Consider the following 22,474-nt stretch of genomic DNA (forward strand, 5'->3'; position numbering starts at 1 on the left):
ATGTGTTGTGTGTGCAGTGGCAGAGCAGTGGAGGATGGCAGGAGAAGTGACGAAAGAGACATGGAGAACGGCGAAACACAGCAGAGGGTATGGTGAGGAAGAAGAGAAGAGAGGAGAAGAGAGGGAAGGAGAGGGGGAGAAGAACAGAAAACGGGGAAAGGCAGAAGGAGAACACAGAGCCCTTAAAGAGCATTCTAGAATATTCTACATTCATGTGAGTATGACACCTTGCGCAGCCTACCAAGAGCTGACACATGTGTACTTGTCTCCAGCTCCTGTACATTACACCGTTGTAGAGTCTCAATGGACCATCACACATCCATGTGTACTGTATGTCAGTACTCCAAACTGGGGGGAGGGGACCAGTCAAATGAAGATTGTGGACATTCAGGGTCGTTTGCGTTCACAAGGCAGTCAAAATAGGAACATCAGAACCAGACAGCAGCTGGGCCTGGGACACATCAAGGCCAAGTCTAGGCCAAATCTGGGCCGGATTCAATCCAGGGTCAGATGCCATCAGGGGACTGGTGCGGCCATGCAGTATGAGTGCTATGCCAGTGTGCAGTGCCATCTGTGGAGTGTGCGGCTGTGTGCAGAATGTCTGGCATGCCCTTTGTGCCAGACAGAGTCCCTGGGGACCTGGGTGGAGAGACTTTGGGTGGTGTGCCACCGTTCCAAACATTCCACGATGGCATACTCATCTAAGTGTGTGTTTGTGTGTGTGTGTGCTCCCTTGAGGACTCTCAGAGAACTGCTGATGCATCAGAGCAACACATTTATCTAAATAGGTTTTCCGTTACGGTAGTATGTATGTGTAAGGTATATGTGAGGAATGTGTTGTGTGTAAATATATTTTAGATAGAGAGGTAGAGGGAGCAGAAAGTGAACAAGAAACAAAAAAGAGGAAGTTTCTTTTTCCAGGAAAGGAAGAAAGATTAGATTAGGAGGAGATTTGTGGATTTGTGTGTGTGTGTGTCCGTGTATGAAGTGTGTGAGTGTGTTTAAGTGTGTGTGTGTGTGTGTGCGTGTGTGTGTGTCTGCCTGTGTGTGCATGTGTATGAAGTGTGTAAGTGTGCATTTGTGTGAGGCTATATGTGTGTACCTGGCATAGTCATTAAATTCTCCAGCCCACTCTCCTGCCCTCTGGTGACAGCTGGGCCAGTGGAGACCCAGAGGACAAAGGCAGCCACCCCAAAATCTACAGGCTCCCAGTGGGCTGGCACAGCCATCCAATCCTCTCTCTCTCTCCACATATTTTTCTCTCACTGTCTTTCTCACTTTCTATGTGCTCTCTATTTCAACCATAATTCTTTCTCTCTGCATGTGTTCATTCTTTCTTTCTTTGCCTCTTTTTTCAGTCTTTCCTTTTTGTGCTGTCACTCTTCCTGTCTTGCCTTCCCTTCCATCTTCCATTTCTATTTTCTCTTCTCTTGCATCTCTGTCCTTCATTCTCCTGAACCACTCCTCTTCTTTCTCTCTCTCTCTCTGTCTCTCTCTCTCTCTCTCTCCCTCAATGACACACACACACACACACGCGCCCACGGACACATCTCTACCTGACAGTGTCTTGCTGATCAGGGGAGCACCGCTCCTCCATCTCAGCATCCCGTCCTCCTCCATTCTGGCTCCGCCCGTGCGCCTGGCCCTTTGCCCGCCTGAGCCAGCTGCACACGGCCCAACTGCGGACAGACAGACTGGCCTTCTCTCTCTCTCTCGGACACATAGCTCCTTTTATGCCCCACACACACTGGGCACATTGATCCCTCGTCCCTGTCTCTCTGCAGTGAGGCACACATACAAACCTAACCAATTCCAATGGTGGCAGACTGGCAAAGCGGCTCGAAAATGAAATTTCATGCACAGTGGCTGTCCTCGCTGTTGATCGATACAGGCTCAGTGCCTTATTGCACTGGCAACAGGAAGAACTGAGGAGTTGTGTTGTTCAGGGACTTTACGTACACACAGACACACACAGACACACACAGACACACACACACACACACACACACACACACACACGTTCTTTGTCTTTTCCTCAGGAGTCCACATTGCGCGAGAACATGTGAGGCATAAACACTGTTCTGAAGATGCATCAGAATACCAAATCACAACAATGTTTGATTTCCCATGGAAGACAACACCAAGAGAGTCCTTTTGGTGTCAATCATTTGTTTGCCTGTTTTTTCTGGTTCATATGATGTTTGAGTGAGTATCTTCAGCTAAAACAATGATCACTGATTATGCTACTTTTAATGTGAGATATATTTATAACTTGTGTGGTATGTGATAAAATGAGTCTTGAACACATCCACTTATGCCTCTCAAAGAAAGAGAAATCCTCTTCAACTAAATATTCTAATCATTTATTTGTTTATTTACAACAAGAGATTTCCCCCACAAGGCAATTTTGAAAGGCAGATTTTCCTCTATTGTCTTCTTGAGAGTAAATAGTAAGATAAATCCAAAGGCAAACATATAAAATACAGTACACACAAGAGTTGTGGATAATCTTCCACACAAAATTATGAATGGAAAATGTCCCATTTGTGTGTCATGTAACTGAAAATACAACAAATCAAGTTAAAAGACCATTCCACCATACACAACGTGCTGTTTATTTAAAGTAATTAGGTATGACTAATGATCACATGGTCTTGAGGAAATGCCATTCATGGATTCTGCTGTGATTGCCAGCAAATGAAAATGTTAAATGCTATCTAGCAAGTCTTGGGTCATATGTAGCTCTAAGGTGACCTAACACTACACATAGACCCTATGTTTTACATCTCTCCCCACTCTTTAATAGCAGGTAAGAGACTATGGGCACAGGCTATGAGGTGAGTGAGTGAGTGCTCTAAGGGGACCGGGGAGACCGGGGGAAGGAGTTTAGCTAAGTCACCGCTCCGCTCGCATCAGCAGTCAGTCAGGATGCTGTGTCAGGGTCACGCTGCCAAAGCCGTGGCTGACCGCCAGCATTAACAGAGCCCCGACTCAGGGCAGAGACGCGGACAGGTGGACAGTATAAAACCAAGATGGATGCCCTCAAGGGATTGTTAAATTTTGCTGGAGCCTTTTACCTGGTCATCTTCAGATTTGATTTCTTTTTTTTTTGTATAGCAGAGGTTGACTCTGGCTTTTGCTGGGAGAGAGATAGAAAGTTGGGTGGCACGTGGCAGCAGCACATGCATACAAGAATGCACACACACACAGAGACACACACGCACACACACACACACAGATGCAGAGAGAAAGAGAGAGAGATACACACAAGGCAACAAACACTTTGGCTTGCAGTGTTCTCTGTCCATTTGTACAGTGATCACAGAGGGATCTAGTTTCCCTCCCTGTCATCCACTGGTGTCCTGTGAGAAAGTTGACAGTGTGTGTGTGTGTGTGTGTGTGTGTTGTGTGTGTGTGTGTGTGTGTACATGCGCGTGTGTTTGTTTGTAGCAATGAGAGTTAGCTGCTAACACACAGCACTGCCAGACAGATACACAATGGAGGAGCATAAGGGGCTAAACTACAGCTCCACCCCAGGTCAGCTGGACCCTGCCTTGTTGTTATGCATCAGTCGTATTAGGCATGAATCAGGGAGCTGGTCGATTCACTAACAAAAAAAATTCTCTGTGTGAGATGATGTGCTGGTGGGAAACTCTTAGCAATGAAGGCTCTTTACTGCCCTCTATGGAACAAGTATGGAACTATTATATGTCCAGTTGGCCTCTAGGACCGCCGTGGCTTTTTAAGCCTATTGGAGTTAAAGAAACACATCGAAAGAATGTATATCTATGCCCCTTGGTGTCAATATTCAGTGACATTTAATTCTTAGATGGTAACCAGTTAGTCAAAAACCATTACATAGTGCAATATCAAGCGTTCCAGGTGCGGTGCCCCCCCCCCCCCCCCCCACGCACAATTACACTGCCCTATCCCACCCATAGTGTTCTATTTATTGCAAATGTACACACTGTAATTATACTTATACATAGCCATATTCCACTGCTCTTCATTCCATTCTTACGGTTCTGCTTTGTATTCTTTTATGTTTGTTATTCTTTATTCTTATATGTTAAGTGAGTGTTAAGTGAGTGTTGTACTTTGAGAACAAAGGTTAACCGGAGTTAAATTCCTTGTTTGTTAACGCAAACCTGGCCAATAAAGCTGATTCTGATTCTGACTTCATTCTCCACAATTACAAGTCAGTGTAACATCAGAATGAGTTTGAAGACGTTATTTCAAAGTAAAAGAACTGCACCATGTTGCTTTAAGGTCACCTGTAGGAACTGATCACATCAGTGTGAGTTGGTGGTCAGCAGCATCAGGTTTCCCAGCCAGTCCAAATGTCAGACATGCTCTGATGCTGATTTAACCTGCCATCCAATGCAGTAGAGATCTATTTGAATGTAGACACATTTTTATTTATAAGCTTGAGGGTGTGGTTTGCTCTTTGCTATTGCCACATTTTAACTCCGCCATTTGGAGAACAGAAACACATGATCTGACCAAACCAGCTCTTCTAGATTATTTCACATTAAATCCACTGTCAGTTGCTCTTATCAAAGAACAGTGCACTCCCTCCCTAACCCACACAGGCATCATGTCATGTGCATTTCAGCATTGCAAGTGCAGATATTAGTTCACATCAAAGATTCTAGAACAGAGCTCTGTTCTAGAATCTTTGGTTCACGTGTACATTCACGCCAGTACTCCTTGTTCCAAACCGAAATGAGGCTGTCAGAGCCGGCACTCCAAGTGAAAGGGCCATTTTCTGAAATAACAAATCAAAAATATTCTAAATAAGATTAAATACCACAAGCAGCAAATGCAACATGCGTGAACGTGTATTGAATCCAGTGTCACTATGTTTCATTTTCTTGCATAATTTTTGCATACCAAAACCATACCATTCGCATACCATTTTCACCAAGATTTAATATTTTGTTTACCACAGGTTCCATTGTAAAAGCCAGACTTTATGTGTGTAGGGTGGTTTGATGGGAAATCTATAACCCAAAAGCAGGCTGCTGCTTGGAATTCAACTCATTTTATCCTTCCCTCTCCCTTGACTGCTTAATCAATGCTCATTGTGAAGCAGAATAGAACATGCATATTTTTCACAGTGAGCATAATTGAGCACAGATGAAAGCAAAGACATGTCTCATTTTAAATGTTATTAAATTGAACAGGCTTGTTATAATAACACCTTTAATCTTAGTCTGAATCAAACACTAAGAAAATGACTGTAATGGCTTCACACTGATTTAGCTGCTGCATGTGGCAAGTCAACCCCATTCATTTGACACTACACCCACATAATGTGTTGTTAGCATGAAGTAATGAGTAAACAGAATCTGCTCCCTCTGTTTCAGTTCAATGAGGCAAAGTGAAATGGTGAGAAACCAACCATATCTAATGGCAATACATCCAGTAATATACACCATTAGTGCCACACATCCTTATGATCTTAAAGGAAAACAGCCCTTGTAGGTTGTTAGCTGTACGATAGTTTTTTGTAAAAAAAATTCGCACACTCCTTGGTATTCTTTTTTGAGTTTATTTTCTCATTTGGCAGATAACGTTTCAACCTTGCGGTCTTCCTCAGAATCATTTACAAACACAGGCTAGGCATGATCTAAATCACCTGTCTAGACAGGTGGAGTCAGCTCTCTGATTCATTAACCCTTGCAGGTACAGCATGCAAGCTTGTGGTGTGACTAAAGCCAGAGACTTTCTAATGAGGAGACACAGCACTCAAAAAATCTTCCATAGAAATTCATGGGGTTAACGCCAATATGGCAGTTGCCTATGCATATCACACCCCTTCCGCGGCAAAACGTCGACATGTGAATACATTGAGCCAATCATGTGCTGTGTTGTGAATACATTGAGCCAATAATGTGGTGTGTTGTGAAGACATTGTGTCAATCATGTGTTGTGATCTCGCCGCTGGAGCAAGACTGGGGTATACTACGAAGCATGTTAGACATATCTAGGCTATGTAGACATATCGAGGCTTCACAAAGCCTTGACTCAGGGGTATACGTTAAGTGATACTACGATAGCAGTTATGTGATATATTTGTCAAACTAGGCTTTCAGCTCAGATCTTTGCGCGTTCTCGGTGTTGGGATGATGTTAGCCAATCGTGAAACGCGGGGACGCACAATACCGCCTCTATTTAAAAACAATTACTTCCGCATTCATGAGCGATAGCTTAATCTACACTGTGGTCTTTTTTTGTGTCTAACCTATAACATCAAATAAATCAATTGTCATCTGTTGTTGTATGGTATGCACGTACATAGTGGGATATTTGCATGCACAGCACTATTAAAGCGCATTCGAGATCCCAAATGTTAGTAGAGGCGGAGCTCCACCTGTAAGATATATGACAGAATCCTACACGTGAGATAACTTAGTTTTTAAGACAATTGACTGGTCAGTGGGCGGTAGATTACACGATTTGAGCTATAACTTAGCACATAACCTCCTCCCGACCAGGTTTGGTTGACAGCATAAGATACCATGGTGATATAGCGACACTAAAACAGATCCACTTTCGTGTCACAGCATACCCTGGCTTTGAGCGCAACATACCTCGCTAACCCACTAATCGAGATTCGTAGTATACCCCACAGATGTCGTGAAGCCTTGCGCATGCGCATTTCTGCCGAATTAGATGCCCAATAAGTGCCCAAAAATATGAGCGCCGAGTGGAGGAACTTTCCGTCTAGACAGGTGATTTAGATCATATGCCAAGCCTGTGTTTGCAAATGAATCTGAGGAAGACCGAAACAAGCAAGGTCGAAACGTTATCTGCCAAATGAGAAAATAAACTCAAAAAAGAATACCAAGGAGTGTGCAAACTTTTTTCACAAAAACTTGACTTTTTTGTTCAGCACCTGGGATGTGCACAAAGTCTCCATGTAAGTGTAGCTGTACGGTAGGCCAATAATAATGGTGAATATAAAATGCTGAATTCCTTGTCTTTTTAATAATCTTAAAAGCTTTTTGGAGCCTACACCTGCAGAATAGTAAACAGATCTTAATTTTCTGACCGCCTTAAAATTGAATGACTATATTTAATTTTGTTGCTTGCTCTATTCTTAATAATATATTTTTTTCAATTTCTTTTATTTAGTTTTTTATGTTTTATGTCTTTTTATTATTTGTTAATTTGTTTGTTGTCTGTCTCGTATGTCTTGGTGTCATGGGTATGCTGGCGACTACACTGCTCCATCCGGCATCATTTCGCATTTTGTGTGTCAATGTCTTGTATGTCGAGCACTTTGTGTTGCACTCTGTGCATGAAAAATGTGCTATATAAATAAAATACTTACTTACTTATTTAATGCAATCCACAACAGAAAGACTGTGCTGGAATTACCGAAGACCTTCAAAAAGACCAAAATAAAATGTAGACAATAACCAGAAGACTACGTAATTTCTACATTCATCAGTCTACAGCATTGGTTCCCAAAGACTGGGTCGCGACTCGCAACCCACAGGTGGGTCGCAGGAGATTTTATTTGGGTCGCCAGTACAATTTATGTTGTGTAATAGGCCTACCATTTAGCCAGGAAAGCTAACAGTTTTCTATTAGGATCTAGTTTGTTAACTAGTCACGGGCCTACAGTACTGTATGTGCAATTTTGCATTTAGAATAGCTCTGAAACTGGGGGGGGGGCGAACGCGTCACAGAGGGGACAGCGTGGACCGTGGACTTCTCACTCACAAAATGAAATATTTCTGTGGGGCGCCTGCCATGGACCTCGCAGTTGCAAAATGCAAGGGACATGAATCAGCCATTTTGAACAAACATTAACGGACACCATCTCTTTAGCTTGACCAATTAAAGGGACACCAAAGTCAAAGTCAAAGTCAAAGTCAGCTTTATTGTCAATTTCTTCACATGTTCCAGACATACAAAGAGATCGAAATTACGTTTCTCACTATCCCACGGTGGAGACAAGACATATTTTAACAATTTTAAGTCCACAGACAAACATAACATTCAAGTAAACAAAAAAGTAAGTAAATAAGTAGATAAGAGGGCACATATAATGAAAAAATAAGAGCAGCAAAATTTGGTTGAAATTGTGCATAGACAGTCAATAAAATAAAATACTAGTGCAAAGTCAGGCCAATAAGAGGCTGAGGTAGTTCTGTTTGACCTAAGTAAGAAATAAAGTGGCATAGTGGTGCAAGTTATGTAAGAGCAGCCGAAGTGTTGTGTTTCCAGGACAACAACAACAAGTTGCAAAGTGTACAAGTGTGCAAGTGGAGTGGTGCAGGCGGCCATTTGTGGGTCCAATGTCCAGGATGTTATGTAGCTGAGGGTGGAGGGGGGAGAGGAGGGAGAGAGTTCAGCATCCTAACAGCTTGGTGTATGAAGCTGTTGGTGAGTCTGGTAGTGCGGGAGCGCAGGCTTCTGTACCTCTTCCCAGAGGGCAGTAGATCAAACAGATTGTGAGCGGGGTGACTTGCATCACTCACAATTTTGGTCGCCTTGCGGGTGAGGTGGGTGGTGTAAATGTCCTTCAGGGAGGGGAGTGAAGCACCAATAATCCTTCCAGCTGTGTTCACTATGCGCTGCAGGGCTTTCCTGTTGTATTCAGTGCAGCTTCCGCCCCACACAGCGATACAGCTGGAGAGGATGCTCTCAATGGTGCCTCGGTAGAATGTGGTCATGATGGCTGGTGGAGCACTTGCTCGCCTGAGTTTCCGCAGGAAGTACAGGCGGCGCTGAGCTCTCTTCGCCAGTGATGCTGTGTTGGTGGTCCAGGAGAGGTCTTCACTGATGTGCACCCCCAGGAATTTGGTGCTGCTCGCTCTCTCCACCACAGCACCGTCGATGGTCAGTGGCAGGTGTTGGGTGTGACCTCTCCGGAAGTCAACAACAATCTCTTTGGTCTTGCTGACGTTCAGCAGGAGGTTGTTGTCCCTGCACCACGTGGTCAGATGGTCGACCTCCAACCTGTATTGAGTCTCGTCGCCCTTGGTGATGAGACCCACCAGAGTTGTGTCGTCAGCAAATTTCACTATGTGATTGTTGCTGTAGGTTGCAGTGCAGTCATGCGTCAGCAGGGTGAAGAGCAGCGGACTGAGCACGCAGCCTTGGGGGGCCCCTGTGCTCAGTGTGATGCTGCTTGAGGTATTGTTGCCAACACGTACTACTTGAGGCCTCTGACAGAGGAAGTCCAGTAGCCAGTTGCAGAGGTAGGTACTGAGTCCCAGTTTGTCAAGTTTGCAGATGAGTTGTTGTGGTATTATGGTGTTGAATGCAGAACTGAAGTCTATAAACAGCAATCTCACATATGAGTCTCTTTTTTCCAGGTGGGTGAGGGCTGGGTGGAGGGCAGAGCAGATTGCATCCTCTGTAGACCGTTTGGCTCGGTATGCAAACTGGAAGGGGTCCAGGGTGGGGGGGAGAATGGATTTGATATGTGACATGACAAGCCGCTCAAAGCACTTCATGATGATGGGTGTCAGTGCCACAGGGCGGTAGTCATTGAAGCAGGATGGAGCAGTTTTCTTCGGCACAGGTATGATGGTGGCAGCTTTGAAACAAGATGGGACGATGGCTTGCTTCAGGGAAGTGTTAAAGATGTCTGTGAAGACATCCTTAAGCTCCCCTGCGCAGTCCTTCAGCGCACGACCAGGGATGTTGTCTGGACCTGTTGCCTTACGGGTGTTGATAGCAGCAAGTGTCCTCTTCACGCTGTCGGCAGAGAGGCACAGGGGCTGCTCATGTAGAGGGGGATGGGTCTTCTGTGGGCAGGTGCTGTTTCGTGCTTCAAAGCGAGCAAAGAAGCGGTTCAGGTTGTTGAGCAGAGGGATGTTGCTCTCGCAGCTCTGTGGCGCGGGCTTGTAGTCCGTGAGGGCCTGAATGCCCTGCCATAGGCTTTGTGCGTTCCTGCTGTCTTTGAAGTGGGTGGTTATCTTGTGAGTGTATTCCTTTTTTGCTTCCTTGATGCCACGGGACAGGTTGGCTCTCGCTGTTCTCATGCCAGTTTTCATGCCAGGCAAGCCTGATGCTTTTTCTCTACGAAACCCCCCCTCGCTCGGTCTGAAGCTCTTTTCCTTTTCTTTGCGTCTTCCGTCAAGGGTTTTCACTGCTTCTTCGCCGGCTCTGCCATTATACACACGTTTGCAACAATCTCTAGCGTTTCGTTAGCCTGCCTCTGTGCTGTAAACTGATCCTGCTTCGGTCGGCGGGTAGGATACACCGAACTTGCAAGTGGGATATTCTTCCTACAGACAGTAGAGGCGGGCGAGAGAGCCTTCATTCGCCCCGTAATGAGTCATTTAACCATATGATATACCGACTTACGAAGATGATTAATTAACACGAAAACGTTGCCTGGTGTCCCTTTAAAATCTAGTTACCAAAAAAAAAAAAAAGTAAAGATTAGCTTCAATGTTACCGTTATTTCCCAACTATTAGCCGAGGTTTATACATTGATTTTGCAAAATTTCTTCAGGTATGAGGTTAATACACGGGGGCAGTTAATATGGTATTAATATGGTTTTGTTTTTTTAAACTTGCATAAAATACTGTCCGCGGTTTATACACAGTACAGCTAATACACAGGAAATTACTGTCTATGTACTTTTCATAAAACAAATAAAAAACATAGGGGGATCATACGTTCCCGCCTGGTCCTTACTGGTCCTACGGTCATTAGGTTGCAGAATTATATTTGAATTATATTTATTAGCAGCTTTTGTAGTTCCTTTTTGGTCTTTTTGTTTTTAGTTTCATCCATGTCCTCATCAGTGTTTACGCCATAAAGTTATTCTCCATTCTAGAGGTTTAATGATGTTCAGTAATAATTCATTCTGTAATAATTTAGCATTTTTGCACGTTCCCATCTGGTCCTTACCTTACTGGTCCTACAAGTCATTAGGTTGCAGAATTATATTTGAGAAATTAATAGAGGAGAAACAGTGAAGATCACCAAAAGTCTGGCTTCTGGTTTTGGTTTTATTGACTGTTGTTAATGGTCCTTGTCCTTGTCAGCCGTCTGCTGCTGTGTCCTACCACACAAAACCTCCTCCCAGGGATGGAGCTATTGTGAATTTGTAGGGCACTCCAGAAACAGGCCTCCCGTTCCTCCTCCTCTTTCCTGTCTCCAGCGTCTGGCCTCCATGCTCTCTGTTTCTCTTCCTTTTCATTTCTCCTTCTGAAATGAAACAAATTGGAGGAGCATTTTATTAAAATTAACTGCTGAACCATTTTTATGTTCTATATGTTAGCTCACTTTTTACATATAGCCCACTTATTGCTCAAGTTGGGTTTTGGTGATGCAAGGCTACTTCTTACACCCAATGTGAGCAGATATATTCTACTTACCCAGAGTCGAGTCCACTTTAGACAGGAGACTGTCGAGCACGGCATCTTCTCGTTCATATCTCTCTGATACTTCCAACTGTTTATCCAAGAATGTGTCCAGATCATCTAGGACATTTAGGACATCTTCAAGGATATCCATCCCTGAAGTGATTAGTGATTTCTCTTCGTAAACTTGGTTGTCTAGGTCAGTTTTGCCGTGCTCAACCTCCTTCAGCTCATTTATTAGGAAACTTTGTAGTTCAATTTTTCTCTTAATTTTGTTTTTCTTTGTAGTCTCATCCATGTCCTCATCACTGTAAATTCTCAAAGCCTCCAGTTCATTCAGAGCAGATAGGACATGTTGGGGGATATCCATGGGCATAGTGAACCCGTCTTTGTAAGCCCTGTTGTTCAGTCTTTTTTTGTCGTGCTCAATCTTCTTCAGCTCCTTTATGAGGAGCTTTTGTAATTCCTTTTTGATCTTCTTTTTGTTTTTCTTTTTAGTCTCATCCACGTGCCCATCAATGTTCACTCCCAAAGCTTCCAGTTCTCTTTTTAGCTCTACCAGTCCGTATTTTTTGACACATTTCTTAATTTTTTTGCCTTCATTCTGCCGTGCTGCCAGGCAGCAGGCTAAGAACCAGCAGAACCGCATTTAAATAAGATTGCCAGAAATCACAGTTTGAACATCAAATTATCCACAAATCAGAAACCAGCCAACTACACACTCAACTCAAGCAAAAGTGAACACAAATTCCAGTTTACCCTATGCTATGTTCTATGGCATCATGTTGTTGCCTAGGCACCTTTGTGATCCCATACGGAATGGTTTGATGCAAGACTATTGTTACCATGCATGTTAAATGCACCATTCAATGGAATCTTTGGAATCATTGTCTCTCTTGACTCTTTTCATTATGTAGTTATCCTCATATCCATTTATTTACTGGACCGGTTTATTTTTTATTATTTATTTATTTATTTATTTAGCATCTTTCATACAAAGTGCTTTATTATATATAAAAAATTAAAAGGATAATTCAAATTTGAATAGAAAATATAGGCATTGCCATCTGAACCTTAAAGGAACGGTTAGTTAAAAGTCATTAGGTTGCTAGACCAAGATGAGCTAAAAAATATATATCTTAGAAAAGTATTCTATAAAATATATAGAAAAGTTTGAGAACCTGTGGCCTAAAACAATATTGGCGGATGATTGTTTGCTCTGAAGTGAATGGGTTGCGATGGTCTGTTATTTTTAAAAAGTGGGTCCCCAGAAAAAAAGTTTGGGAAACACTGGTCTACAGGACCACGATTTGTTCTCTAAAATGTATATCTTTACACCAGGCTTTGAAGCTTTCCTTTTAAATTGCTATATTTTGCACCTATCCAGCTGGTTATGAGGGAATATCACACAACTGAGGCGGAGTGGCTTTGCTTCTGGGGTCTAAACTCATTGATAGTTTGTGGAGGCAACTCGCCTATAGTTAGATTACCAGCCTTTATGGATGCTCCATGGTGTAGCAAGAAGACATAATGTACACCAAGACTATCAGGCTGAGTCTGTGAGGCTACTGAAATATGAGTCTCTTGTCCTGTCTGGGATGGTCCATGGCTCAACCAGCAATGAACTGACTGAATTGGAACTGGATGTCGCCAAGTGCTGTACACCTGATCTAATGGATCCGATTCATTACTGCACACTGTGTTAGTTCTTTGTGTAAAATTTCTGTTGCCATATTACCTGAAGCAATTTGCATTTAATGCATTTTTACACAATTTTATATATGCAAGCATTTACTTTCACACATATTTAATTATCTCTTGATCAACCATAATATTACAGAACTAATCTGCATTGCTTCCCATATCTGCATTCAATTGTCTGAAAAACATGAACTAGAATCTACACAATTTCATTTGAACGGAAAGTTGCTGGGGCACTTCCTTATTTTGAGTCTTATCATGAGTCCGTTCTGTTGGCTGGGGTAGTTGGGGGTAGGAGTCAAGAGAACTGAAAGCTCCAACTCCATCTCAGAGCAGACTGCTTCCTGGTGTGGAGAATTAGAGGCCATGTGTGTCTCTTCCCCTCACAGTCCTCCCCTGTGACCAGCCCTGGAGACACACTGCTAAGCCACACCACACCACAGCACAAGACAGGACAGGACAGCACAGGACAGTACCCAGGGAGAGGCTTTCTATTTGTCCTACTACTACTGTTGCTACTACTACAGTTCCTTCCGTGTCCGCTGGCTAGGAGAGATTCCCTCACACATCTCCCCTCCGTATGGTAAGAACTGACAGATTGACAGTCCAAACTGATGGCCATTTCAGGCGTGCTATGTATGTATGTATGTATGTAAAACAAAAGGCTTTTGAAAGTTGAATTATATGGCAAGAAGTGAGGTACTGCTACATTATTTATTGTTTTATTTTTAACAAAGCCTGTGATGCAGAGTTAGGTGTCAAATCAAACATGTTGTGATTATTCATTCACAAAGAGAGGAAGTGGGAGGAAGAGAACAAGGGAGAGAGATTGTGCTGAATTTTTAATTGACCACATGCTGAACAATAAACTTCACAGAGATTTGTCCACTCACTGAGGAAGTCCTTTCCTCACTTTTGCCACATCTGTGGGACATCTTTAGTTGTTAGTTTTTACATATTTAAGACTGCTCTTGGTGTCTTTTTGGTTCAGCACAGAGAGATTTCTTTCAAAAACAAACTGGGTCACACGGCTTTTATTTTCCGAGGGTATCTTCAGCTCCCTGCTTCCTCATTGACTCTAATTTAGGGCCTGCATAATTTAATAAACATCCAGCTAGCCCGCTGACTTGCACCCTAGTCATGGGGCTCCGGCAACATCTCTGACGAACACAGACGTTCTTTCAGAAATGCAAAAATGGATGAAAGCAAGAACAACCAAAATGCAAGTCTTCCTGTTATGTACAAAATATGTAAAATTTGCATGAAACCAAAGTATATTCTGTTTAATCCACCATAGACAAAAGTCTCAAACAACTTTTAGGGATATAACTACCTAGCATAAAAGAAAAGTTCAGAGTGGGACAGTCACACACATGCAAAGAATTAAAGCTATTACCAAAGCTTGACTGATGCTTGGTTTACCCAATTGTACAGCCTTTTTGTATTATATATCACTTAAAATCAAATCGTTCAACAGGAACAAGAGAGACACTGAAAGTACAATGTGAGCACCATCAAGGTAACATAGCAGAGTGCTCTGGGCTATTAGGTTCTCTTTTAAGTTAATACCAAAAATTATTTTAGCAGTCACTGTGCTGCCACTAATAATTGGTGGAATTCAGAGTATTCCCACAAATTCAATTTCACTTACACCTCCTCTCACCATTCAATCCAGCAATTATCAGAGAGATATATTGGACAGTTAAGGTTACATTCCTTACGTAAACTGGGGAAAAATAAAAAGGATGTAACTGTGGACTAGATCGCCACCCAGATTATGTATGAGAGTAGACCAGGAGGAAGTTAAGTAAGTATAATCAGTCAAAGAAGAAGTAAGAAGAAGTGTGAACTGTGCTATTGTGTGCTTTATTGTATTTAAGGGGTCTGAAAGGGGCTATTGAAACCTATTTCAATTGTCACACTGCAAGTAAAAACACTGCTCAAAACCCTAGACACAGACATACACCATCAATTACAAAACATGTTTTCTGTCTATTAATCTGTTACATAACTTTTATTTTCCAATTAGCACTAAAACAGATTAATCAATGCTTAGACAGAGCAAAAACATTCAACATTCACTGTTCAGTCTTGTACAACTCTGCTTTCACTCTCACGCATCACCTGTGGTGCTCCTCTCTGACCTCTATGTCCTTTTCACTCCCAGGTGACTCTGGGCAGGATGTCCCCCTGGTGTCTGCTGGCACTACTGGCCCTGGTGCCCTTCACCCTGAGTGCAAATGCAGGAGTCAAGGTCAAACTCACACAGAAGGGGCTGGAGTATGGTATGTTACATCACAGTACATCTGAGACACATTCAAGGCTAGCAAAGTTAGGATATACAGCTCTGAAGAGACCACTGGACATTTTTCTGATGTCATCCTACGGTTGCTGAGTGACATTTGAATGAGTTGACAGTCATATTCAAAATTAAGAGACCACTGCAAATTTGAATATGACCATCAACTGACGTCAGAAAAATAATCTCTTATTTTTTTTCAGAGCTGTATAAGTAACCTGGTTTTACATAATGCTCAGCAACACATCAGTGACTACAGATTCAACATAATGTACAGCCAAATGCCATCTTGTAAGATACAATACTATTGGAATGGCTTGCTGAACATTGAAGATTTGCTTTTGGACAGTCACCTTCAATCACTTCTTTTCCATAAGCACTGAGTTAATAACATTGATATGGGTCATTACTGGTATACTGCACAGCATGTAGTGTGTAAACATGGATATATCAGTATAGTATCGGCTATTCCAAAATCATAATGTAGTCTTCCTCTGCTCTTGGGCTTGTTTTTGATAAAGTGTCTCGCTAACTAAAATAGCCACTGAAACAGATAGCTTGTGAAATGACAGCTTACAATCAGTGCATGTCTGAAAACCCGATGTTTAATTGACAGCTCGGCAAATTGGGATGGCAACACTGCAGCAGAAGTTAAAGACCATCAAGGTCCCTGACCTGAGTGGAACAGAGAAGGTGGCTCCCATTGGCAAGGTCAAATACAGCCTTACAGGGTGAGACTGAACATCCCATTTTCAGTTCACTTCTTAAAGTCAACATCAATGGCACTGTATTCTTTAATTGATAATTCTTCTAGTGTGTCAACACAACAGCTTTGACCTCCTACTATAATATGTACTGTACTCTCTATATTGAACAGGAGCCCCGATTCACTGGTTTAAAGTTACATGTTTAAATTGGGATTACTGTATATATTCATCCCAAGAATGTGCCCTAACAGTTGAGAGTAGAGCTAACACTGATTATCAGTCCTAACAGTGAGAAAAGGTATCAAGTATCGCACAATTTTTGGGCTAGATCGCAGGTAGTAGATGACTTGACTTGCACACATATACTGTAGCATGACATTGCTGGGAGAGCTGGTATTATTGTCCATGGATATCTTTACTTAATTTTAGTGCATGTCATATCTACTGCTGTGGATATATCAGGTTATGTATGAATTGTCTGAGTATGTATACTATCCCTGTGCAGAATGCAGATCACAAATCTGGGACTACCCAAGTCAGAGATGGGGATGGTTCCAGGCACGGGAGTCAGTCTCGCCATTGGGAACGCCTTCATTAGCCTCCATGGAAACTGGAGGGTCCGATATTTACATTTCATGTGAGTATTAACTAAGTTTACTGTCGCTTACTAACCATTTTAGGCACTTTTCTGAGTGTTACAGAATCAGATATAACAAAAGACACTCTGTTCGCAGTCGCAGTTCTGAAGGCCAAGAGATGATTACTGTCAAGAAATACCTGTTTCTGTCACCATGTGAACACATACTGCAAAGGTGCATGAGTACAAGGGCTGCCAGCATTGTGATATGCATGCTGTCGTGAAAATCAGAGACCAGTAGAGATAGCAGACATCCAGAGAGGAGAAGCACTGATCAACCTTCCTTGACTGTTTAACAAGAACAGGAACTTGCCAAACAGTTACAGCACTCAACCGTATTTGTAGAAATTAAAGCGCAATGGTACCACACCATGCCATTTCTCTCTTGTCATGTTTCAGCAAGGACAGTGGATCCTTTGACCTGGCAGTGAACGCGCTCACTATCACCACCAACATTGCCCTGAAGAGCGACGAGACCGGCCGCCCCGCGGTCAGTACCGTTAGCTGCACCTCCAACGTCGGCAGTGCCACCATCAAGTTCCACGGTGGAGCTAGGTAACCTTGTTAAACATTGTGGCCGGGTAGAGGTGCCCATTTCTCCACCTATATACCTAACCCCCGGCCAAGTTTAGACGCAACCCAATTATAGATAGCCAGACTGAGCAAATCAGGCCTATTAGATGCCTTCATATGCAGAGCATGTGCTTTAGATTAACATCACAACTTCTCAAAGGAGGTGGGGGATGAGAAGTGGTATTCATGTGTTTCTCAGAATTCGGTTCATACCGAATGTCAGAAAGCTACACTGGAAAACAGGTCTAATCACATCCGCTTGTCAAGCAATAACGTTGATTATGACACATACTGTACACGGTAAAATAATGATAATTAAACTGTAGGTGTATAGGTTATATTCAAAACATTGGTATATGTTTGGAACACTGATTAAGTTGGGTACTGTAGTCAGTGTTGATGGTTGAAAAAAAATATCTTTGCATGCTTTTGTACAAAACAATAACATGCAGACGATAAAACAGAATTCAAAAAGCAGGTTAACAGTATTACATAGTTAATGATTGCTGAATCGCTGTCAGAATCAATGTTATCGCGTGACAAATGGATGTAATTTGTCCTGTTTTATGATGTAGCCTTCTGACGTTCGCCATACACCGAATTATCCCACTTCTGGAAAGTCTGTGATTTAGTTCAGCAGATTTACAAAATTAATAGAAAAGTCAGCACACATTAAAGGTGCAGTCCTTGATTATATATGTTTATGGTACATTTATGTTTATGGTATTTGGCAAACACTCTTGTCCAAAGCGATATACAGTAGTCCTATTACACTTTTCAGCAAAAGCAGCTAAAATTTCCACAATTTCCACTAGATTTTCATCTGGCCTATACACTAAAAAAATAGCAAAAGCAGAACAGAACAGAAGGAATGTCTGAAGTTGATTGGCTGTTCAGCTCAAATGTCAACAGCCTTTCACTAGTTTCAAGGACTACGCCTTTAAAACACTGATAAGTTGTAGCTCTAACACAAGCAGTACAACAAAAGAACGTTCACTCTAAGATCACCCCCCCTATTACTTTGGCTTCTGTGGCTTTCTGTTCAAGCTGGTTGTATAACCTCTTCAGTGCCTACATCGACAAAGCCCTGCGCAGCGCCCTACAGAAGCAGGTAAGAGAGAGATGAACAGCGAGGCTCTTTGTGTGGCTATAAACTAAATCACACTAAACTGATTTTTTTTTCATCACATGCATGTACCTAACTGGTGTGAACCGTCGGCTCACGCTTACAGATCTGCCCCCTAGTGACCGATGCCATAGCAGAACTGAATCCCCAACTGAAGACTTTAAATGGTACATGGACAACCATGCAGTAATTAAACTGTCATTAAATTCATACAATGTCTACAATGTGAACATGTATGTATACAATGTATGTAGACATTCAGTAAAAAAAGAGAGAGATTTATGAGGTACATGAGTAATTTTAGATTCTTGATTTGTTTGTAATTTTGCGATGTTCTTCATAATTACAAGTTCTGGCACGGGTGGACAAGTATGCCGAAATTGAATATTCAATGGTTGCATCTCCCATCGTCTCCAAGTCCTTTGTGGACTTCAGCCTAAAGGTGATTTCACTGCTTGTACTGAAAGTGTTGTCCTTCATAGGAATAACAAAAGAATAAATCAATAAGTGAATGTATGAACGTCTCTGACCAGGGCGAGTTTTACAACATCGGCAAGCACAAGGAGCCTCCATTCTCCCCGCCAGTATTCGGTCTACCTCCGCAGGTCAACAACATGCTCTACATCGGCGTCTCAGCATTCACCGCCAACTCCGCAGCCTTTGTCTACCACAACGCAGGAGCCTTTAACATCTTCATCACTGATGACATGGTGAGCAGGCTAATGCCCGGGCTCAAATGGAAGTCAACTTTATAATGCACTAGTAAGGCCACATATAATGTAAGCAAGTGGCATACTGCACACAATATGTATCCTGGACAACATGTTTGTAGACTGTACAAAACCAATGAAGGACACACAAGATAACATATCTGATTCTGATATTCTCCAACCTTTAAATGAATACAACTGAAGACTTCCCAACAAATGTCAAAGATCTAAAAGTATGGCTTGCATTCAGTCAGATATTGCAAATAACACGGTGAAGTAAAATATCCTCCCAGACTGATGCTCAAAATACCTGCTCCTGCTCCTCCAGATCCCCCCCAGTTCTCCCATCAGGCTCAACACCAGGACATTTGGCGCGTTCATCCCACAGGTACCTTCGCTGCTCACCGCTCAAGCCCCAAACCAGAGGGTGGCTGCCTCTGAGTCAGAGCCATACCTCTACTGGAGTACAAAAAACAAGCTAAAACGAGGTCAGAGGTACATTTCCATTATGCATGGAAGGTGATGAAAGCAACTCTAGTCAGGGCAGTAGTGGGGTCTCGATCTAAATTACAAAAAAAATGAATACAAATCACAGACCTTAATGACTCCCTCTTCCTCCTCAGACATCTGACACAAACCCCTGAGAGTGAAAACTTACTATTCACTGAAAGATTATGCATAGAACAAGCATATATATATATATAGTACAGTATTCTATATCATACAGATGGCTGAATCTCTGAAACCCTCACTATGCACACAGGTATGGGATACATGTTAACAATCCCTCATCTTTTACAGTTAGCAAAGCAGTACCCTGGCATGATGATGAAGCTATTGGTGAAGACAACCAAGCAGCCGAACATCAGCTTCCAGCTCAACAACGTCACACTGCTGGCCTCGGGCACCGTGACGGCCTACGCCATCCTGCCCAACACCACTCTCGCCCCGCTCTTCATTCTCAACATGGTGAGTCTCAAGCAGGGCCCCCCTCACTCCCGCAAAGCTTTATTGGGCTGCCGCCACCTTTAAATGAACGAGACGGACGATGAATCTCAATGCCCCCCCCCCCCCCTTAAATGAACGAGACGGACAGTGAATCTCAATGCCCCCCCCCCCCCCTTAAATGAACGAGACGGACGGTGAATCCCCCCCACGGACTCTCAGACTTTGATGAGCGTTCCCGCTAACTTCGCGAGGGAGGGCTTAGGCCTGTCCCACTGTGCATGAGGAATCGCTCAAACCCTTTATGTGCCCTTTCCGTAAGTCAGCATCTATGCAGGCTTTACTCTAGGGAATTACCCACAGTTCATAGCGTTGTGATGTGAAACACCGGGTGGGTTGGAAGCCTGAAAAAACATCAGTTAACAACTGCCATGGTGTTGTCAATTTAACAATAGGTCAGAGGTGCTATCCCATTCCCGTTATAAGCATTTTGAACCCTTGCAGCCCCTCAAACTCAATCACTTATCTCTAGTTATGGCAGCGTTTGGACCATTGCTCCCCCAAAGCTTCCCTGTACCAAAAACAAGTCTGCAAAACAGTCACTTTGAGCACTCTCTTAGTGACAGTGGCTGCACTGGTAGTGTAAATTATGGAGATGGGACTACAGTTTAAGGAGTTATAGGTACATGTTTCATTTAGCATCTTAAGTGGTTTTTATTTACAACTCGGTTCATCTTTTTATTTATGCTCCTGGGAGATGAACCTGGACGTGGGTGTTGGAAACATTTTGCTCTATGATTTGATGTATAGGAGGATACATATAAGTGGAACTCTGATTTTTAAATAAAAAAAAAAATCCTACAACCTCAGGTTAAGTCATGTAAAATGATATTGGATCAGTGCTTATGTGAATCCCTAACGTATCAATAACAACATTCACTAGCTGAATGTGCATGTCCTAGAGAGGGCACAAGCCATTTGTCCTCACAAAATAATGTTGATATTCCATGCCATGTCAGATTTCCAATGCTGTTTATGATTATTCCAAATACATGTCTATGGGGATGTGGTAGGGCTGGGAAAAGGCAGATAAAATAAAACTGAAAAGCTACCAGCGAGCACATCCTCTTAAATCTCCCCAACCCCACCCTATCTCTCCTCTCCCAGGAAGCCAGCGTCAGCGCCCACATCTACGTGACCGGCGTGAAACTAGCCGGCTCGGTCAGCCTCAACAGGTGAGTCTGAGTTTCAGCGCTTATGCCCACCCTGACAGCTGTTAGGGAAATGGGAGAATTCAGAGCCTGTCAAGCCATGACATATGCAGCCAAATATCTCTCTGCCTTCCACAGAATGGATATGGCACTGGGGGCCAGTTATGTGGGTCCCTTTCAGGTGAGTTATGGACAGGAGGAAAAAAAGGACTGTCAGTTTTGTACTATAAGGCAAACATTTCACTATTTATAAGTCATCATAACCCTAATGTTGTACCCTACAGGTGAGATCGCTCGATAACATTTTCCTGATGGTGTTGAAGGTTGCCGTGCTCCCTAAAATCAATGGTGAATATTTCTTACCCAATAACAGTGCAGCAACTTGTCTCCAGAAAAGCGATATATTGGTGTGCTCCCAGGGGGAACATGATAAAATCTCTCTGGTATTTCTCTCTCCCTCAAGCTCATCTGCAGCAAGGCTACCCTCTCCCTGCAATCGGAAAGATGAATCTTGTGAACACTCAGCTGCAGGTCTTGAAGGTGAGATATCCTCTAAATCTCCCAGAATAGGAGAGCTATCTTTATTTTCATGATGTCCTTACATCCAGATTTCAAATTAAGTTAAGCACACACTAATGCCCTGCAAGTACATAATCCTGAATAAAAGCTAAGCAACATCACTCAACATTAGTTGAAAACTGCTGGTTAGTTAGATATATCTGCTTAAATAAAAACCTGAGAAACTATACGGTATTGTGATACCTTATAAATGCATGGTTTACACAGTCTATAAAACAAACATTATACAAACACCATCAGGTGTAGCTGTGTAACTGTAAAGGCATTTCCAAAGTGCTGACTCAGAGTCATTTGCTCTCTCCCCTCTCAGGACTTCATGCTGATTGGAACAGATGTTCAGTTCAGAGGATGAGTCAGTCGTTTCCTCGATCTCTCTACCCCATCCCTCCATCCTTCTTTCCTTCTATCCCTCCATTCCAGCCTCCTAGTCAGCAAAGTCTTCTCCGCATAGTGCATCAGGGTGTAATTAATGAGAGCCAAAGACTTGAACCTGCACACGTCTGTGGTCTTTTTTATAAACCACATATGCATTTCTTTGCAGTACATTCTGTTTGGCTGTGGTGGATCTGTGCCTTCCATGTTCGAGCATTACAATAAATACATTTGGGTTTTTAACCACTCCTTCTCCAGAGTGCTTTTTTCTCTC

General features: G+C 42.7%; 1 protein-coding gene across 2 annotated transcripts; it reads left to right on the forward strand.

The window, feature by feature from the left end:
• Positions 1-13,366: 13,366 nt before the first annotated feature.
• LOC143104976 (bactericidal permeability-increasing protein-like) lies at positions 13,367-22,446 on the forward strand. Of its 2 annotated transcripts, none has more exons than XM_076269343.1 (16): positions 13,367-13,624; positions 15,209-15,326; positions 15,957-16,071; positions 16,553-16,684; positions 17,084-17,239; positions 18,305-18,368; positions 18,490-18,550; positions 18,734-18,825; positions 18,917-19,093; positions 19,422-19,481; positions 19,895-20,062; positions 21,206-21,273; positions 21,388-21,430; positions 21,534-21,597; positions 21,713-21,789; positions 22,139-22,446. In XM_076269343.1, exons 1-16 carry the CDS (start codon positions 13,622-13,624, stop codon positions 22,178-22,180), a joined length of 1,440 nt encoding a protein of 479 aa, XP_076125458.1. In that variant the 5' UTR covers positions 13,367-13,621; the 3' UTR covers positions 22,181-22,446. The 2 variants fall into 2 exon arrangements, with proteins under 2 accessions (XP_076125458.1, XP_076125461.1); XM_076269346.1 differs by having other exon boundaries at positions 18,326-18,368.
• Positions 22,447-22,474: the final 28 nt, after the last annotated feature.

Source organism: Alosa pseudoharengus, unplaced genomic scaffold (assembly GCF_046254945.1).
Source record: "Alosa pseudoharengus isolate Yale_2024_CS ecotype anadromous, Long Island Sound unplaced genomic scaffold, YU_APseudo_1.1 YU_APseudo_1.1_scf_5, whole genome shotgun sequence".
NCBI classification, from domain to species: Eukaryota; Metazoa; Chordata; class Actinopteri; order Clupeiformes; family Clupeidae; genus Alosa; species Alosa pseudoharengus.

Coding starts and splice junctions, on each gene's coding strand:
- LOC143104976 (XM_076269343.1), top strand. Junction 19,094..19,421: donor TCTTCATCACTGATGACATG/GTGAGCAGGCTA, acceptor CTGCTCCTCCAG/ATCCCCCCCAGTTCTCCCAT. Junction 21,274..21,387: donor GGCTCGGTCAGCCTCAACAG/GTGAGTCTGAGT, acceptor TGCCTTCCACAG/AATGGATATGGCACTGGGGG.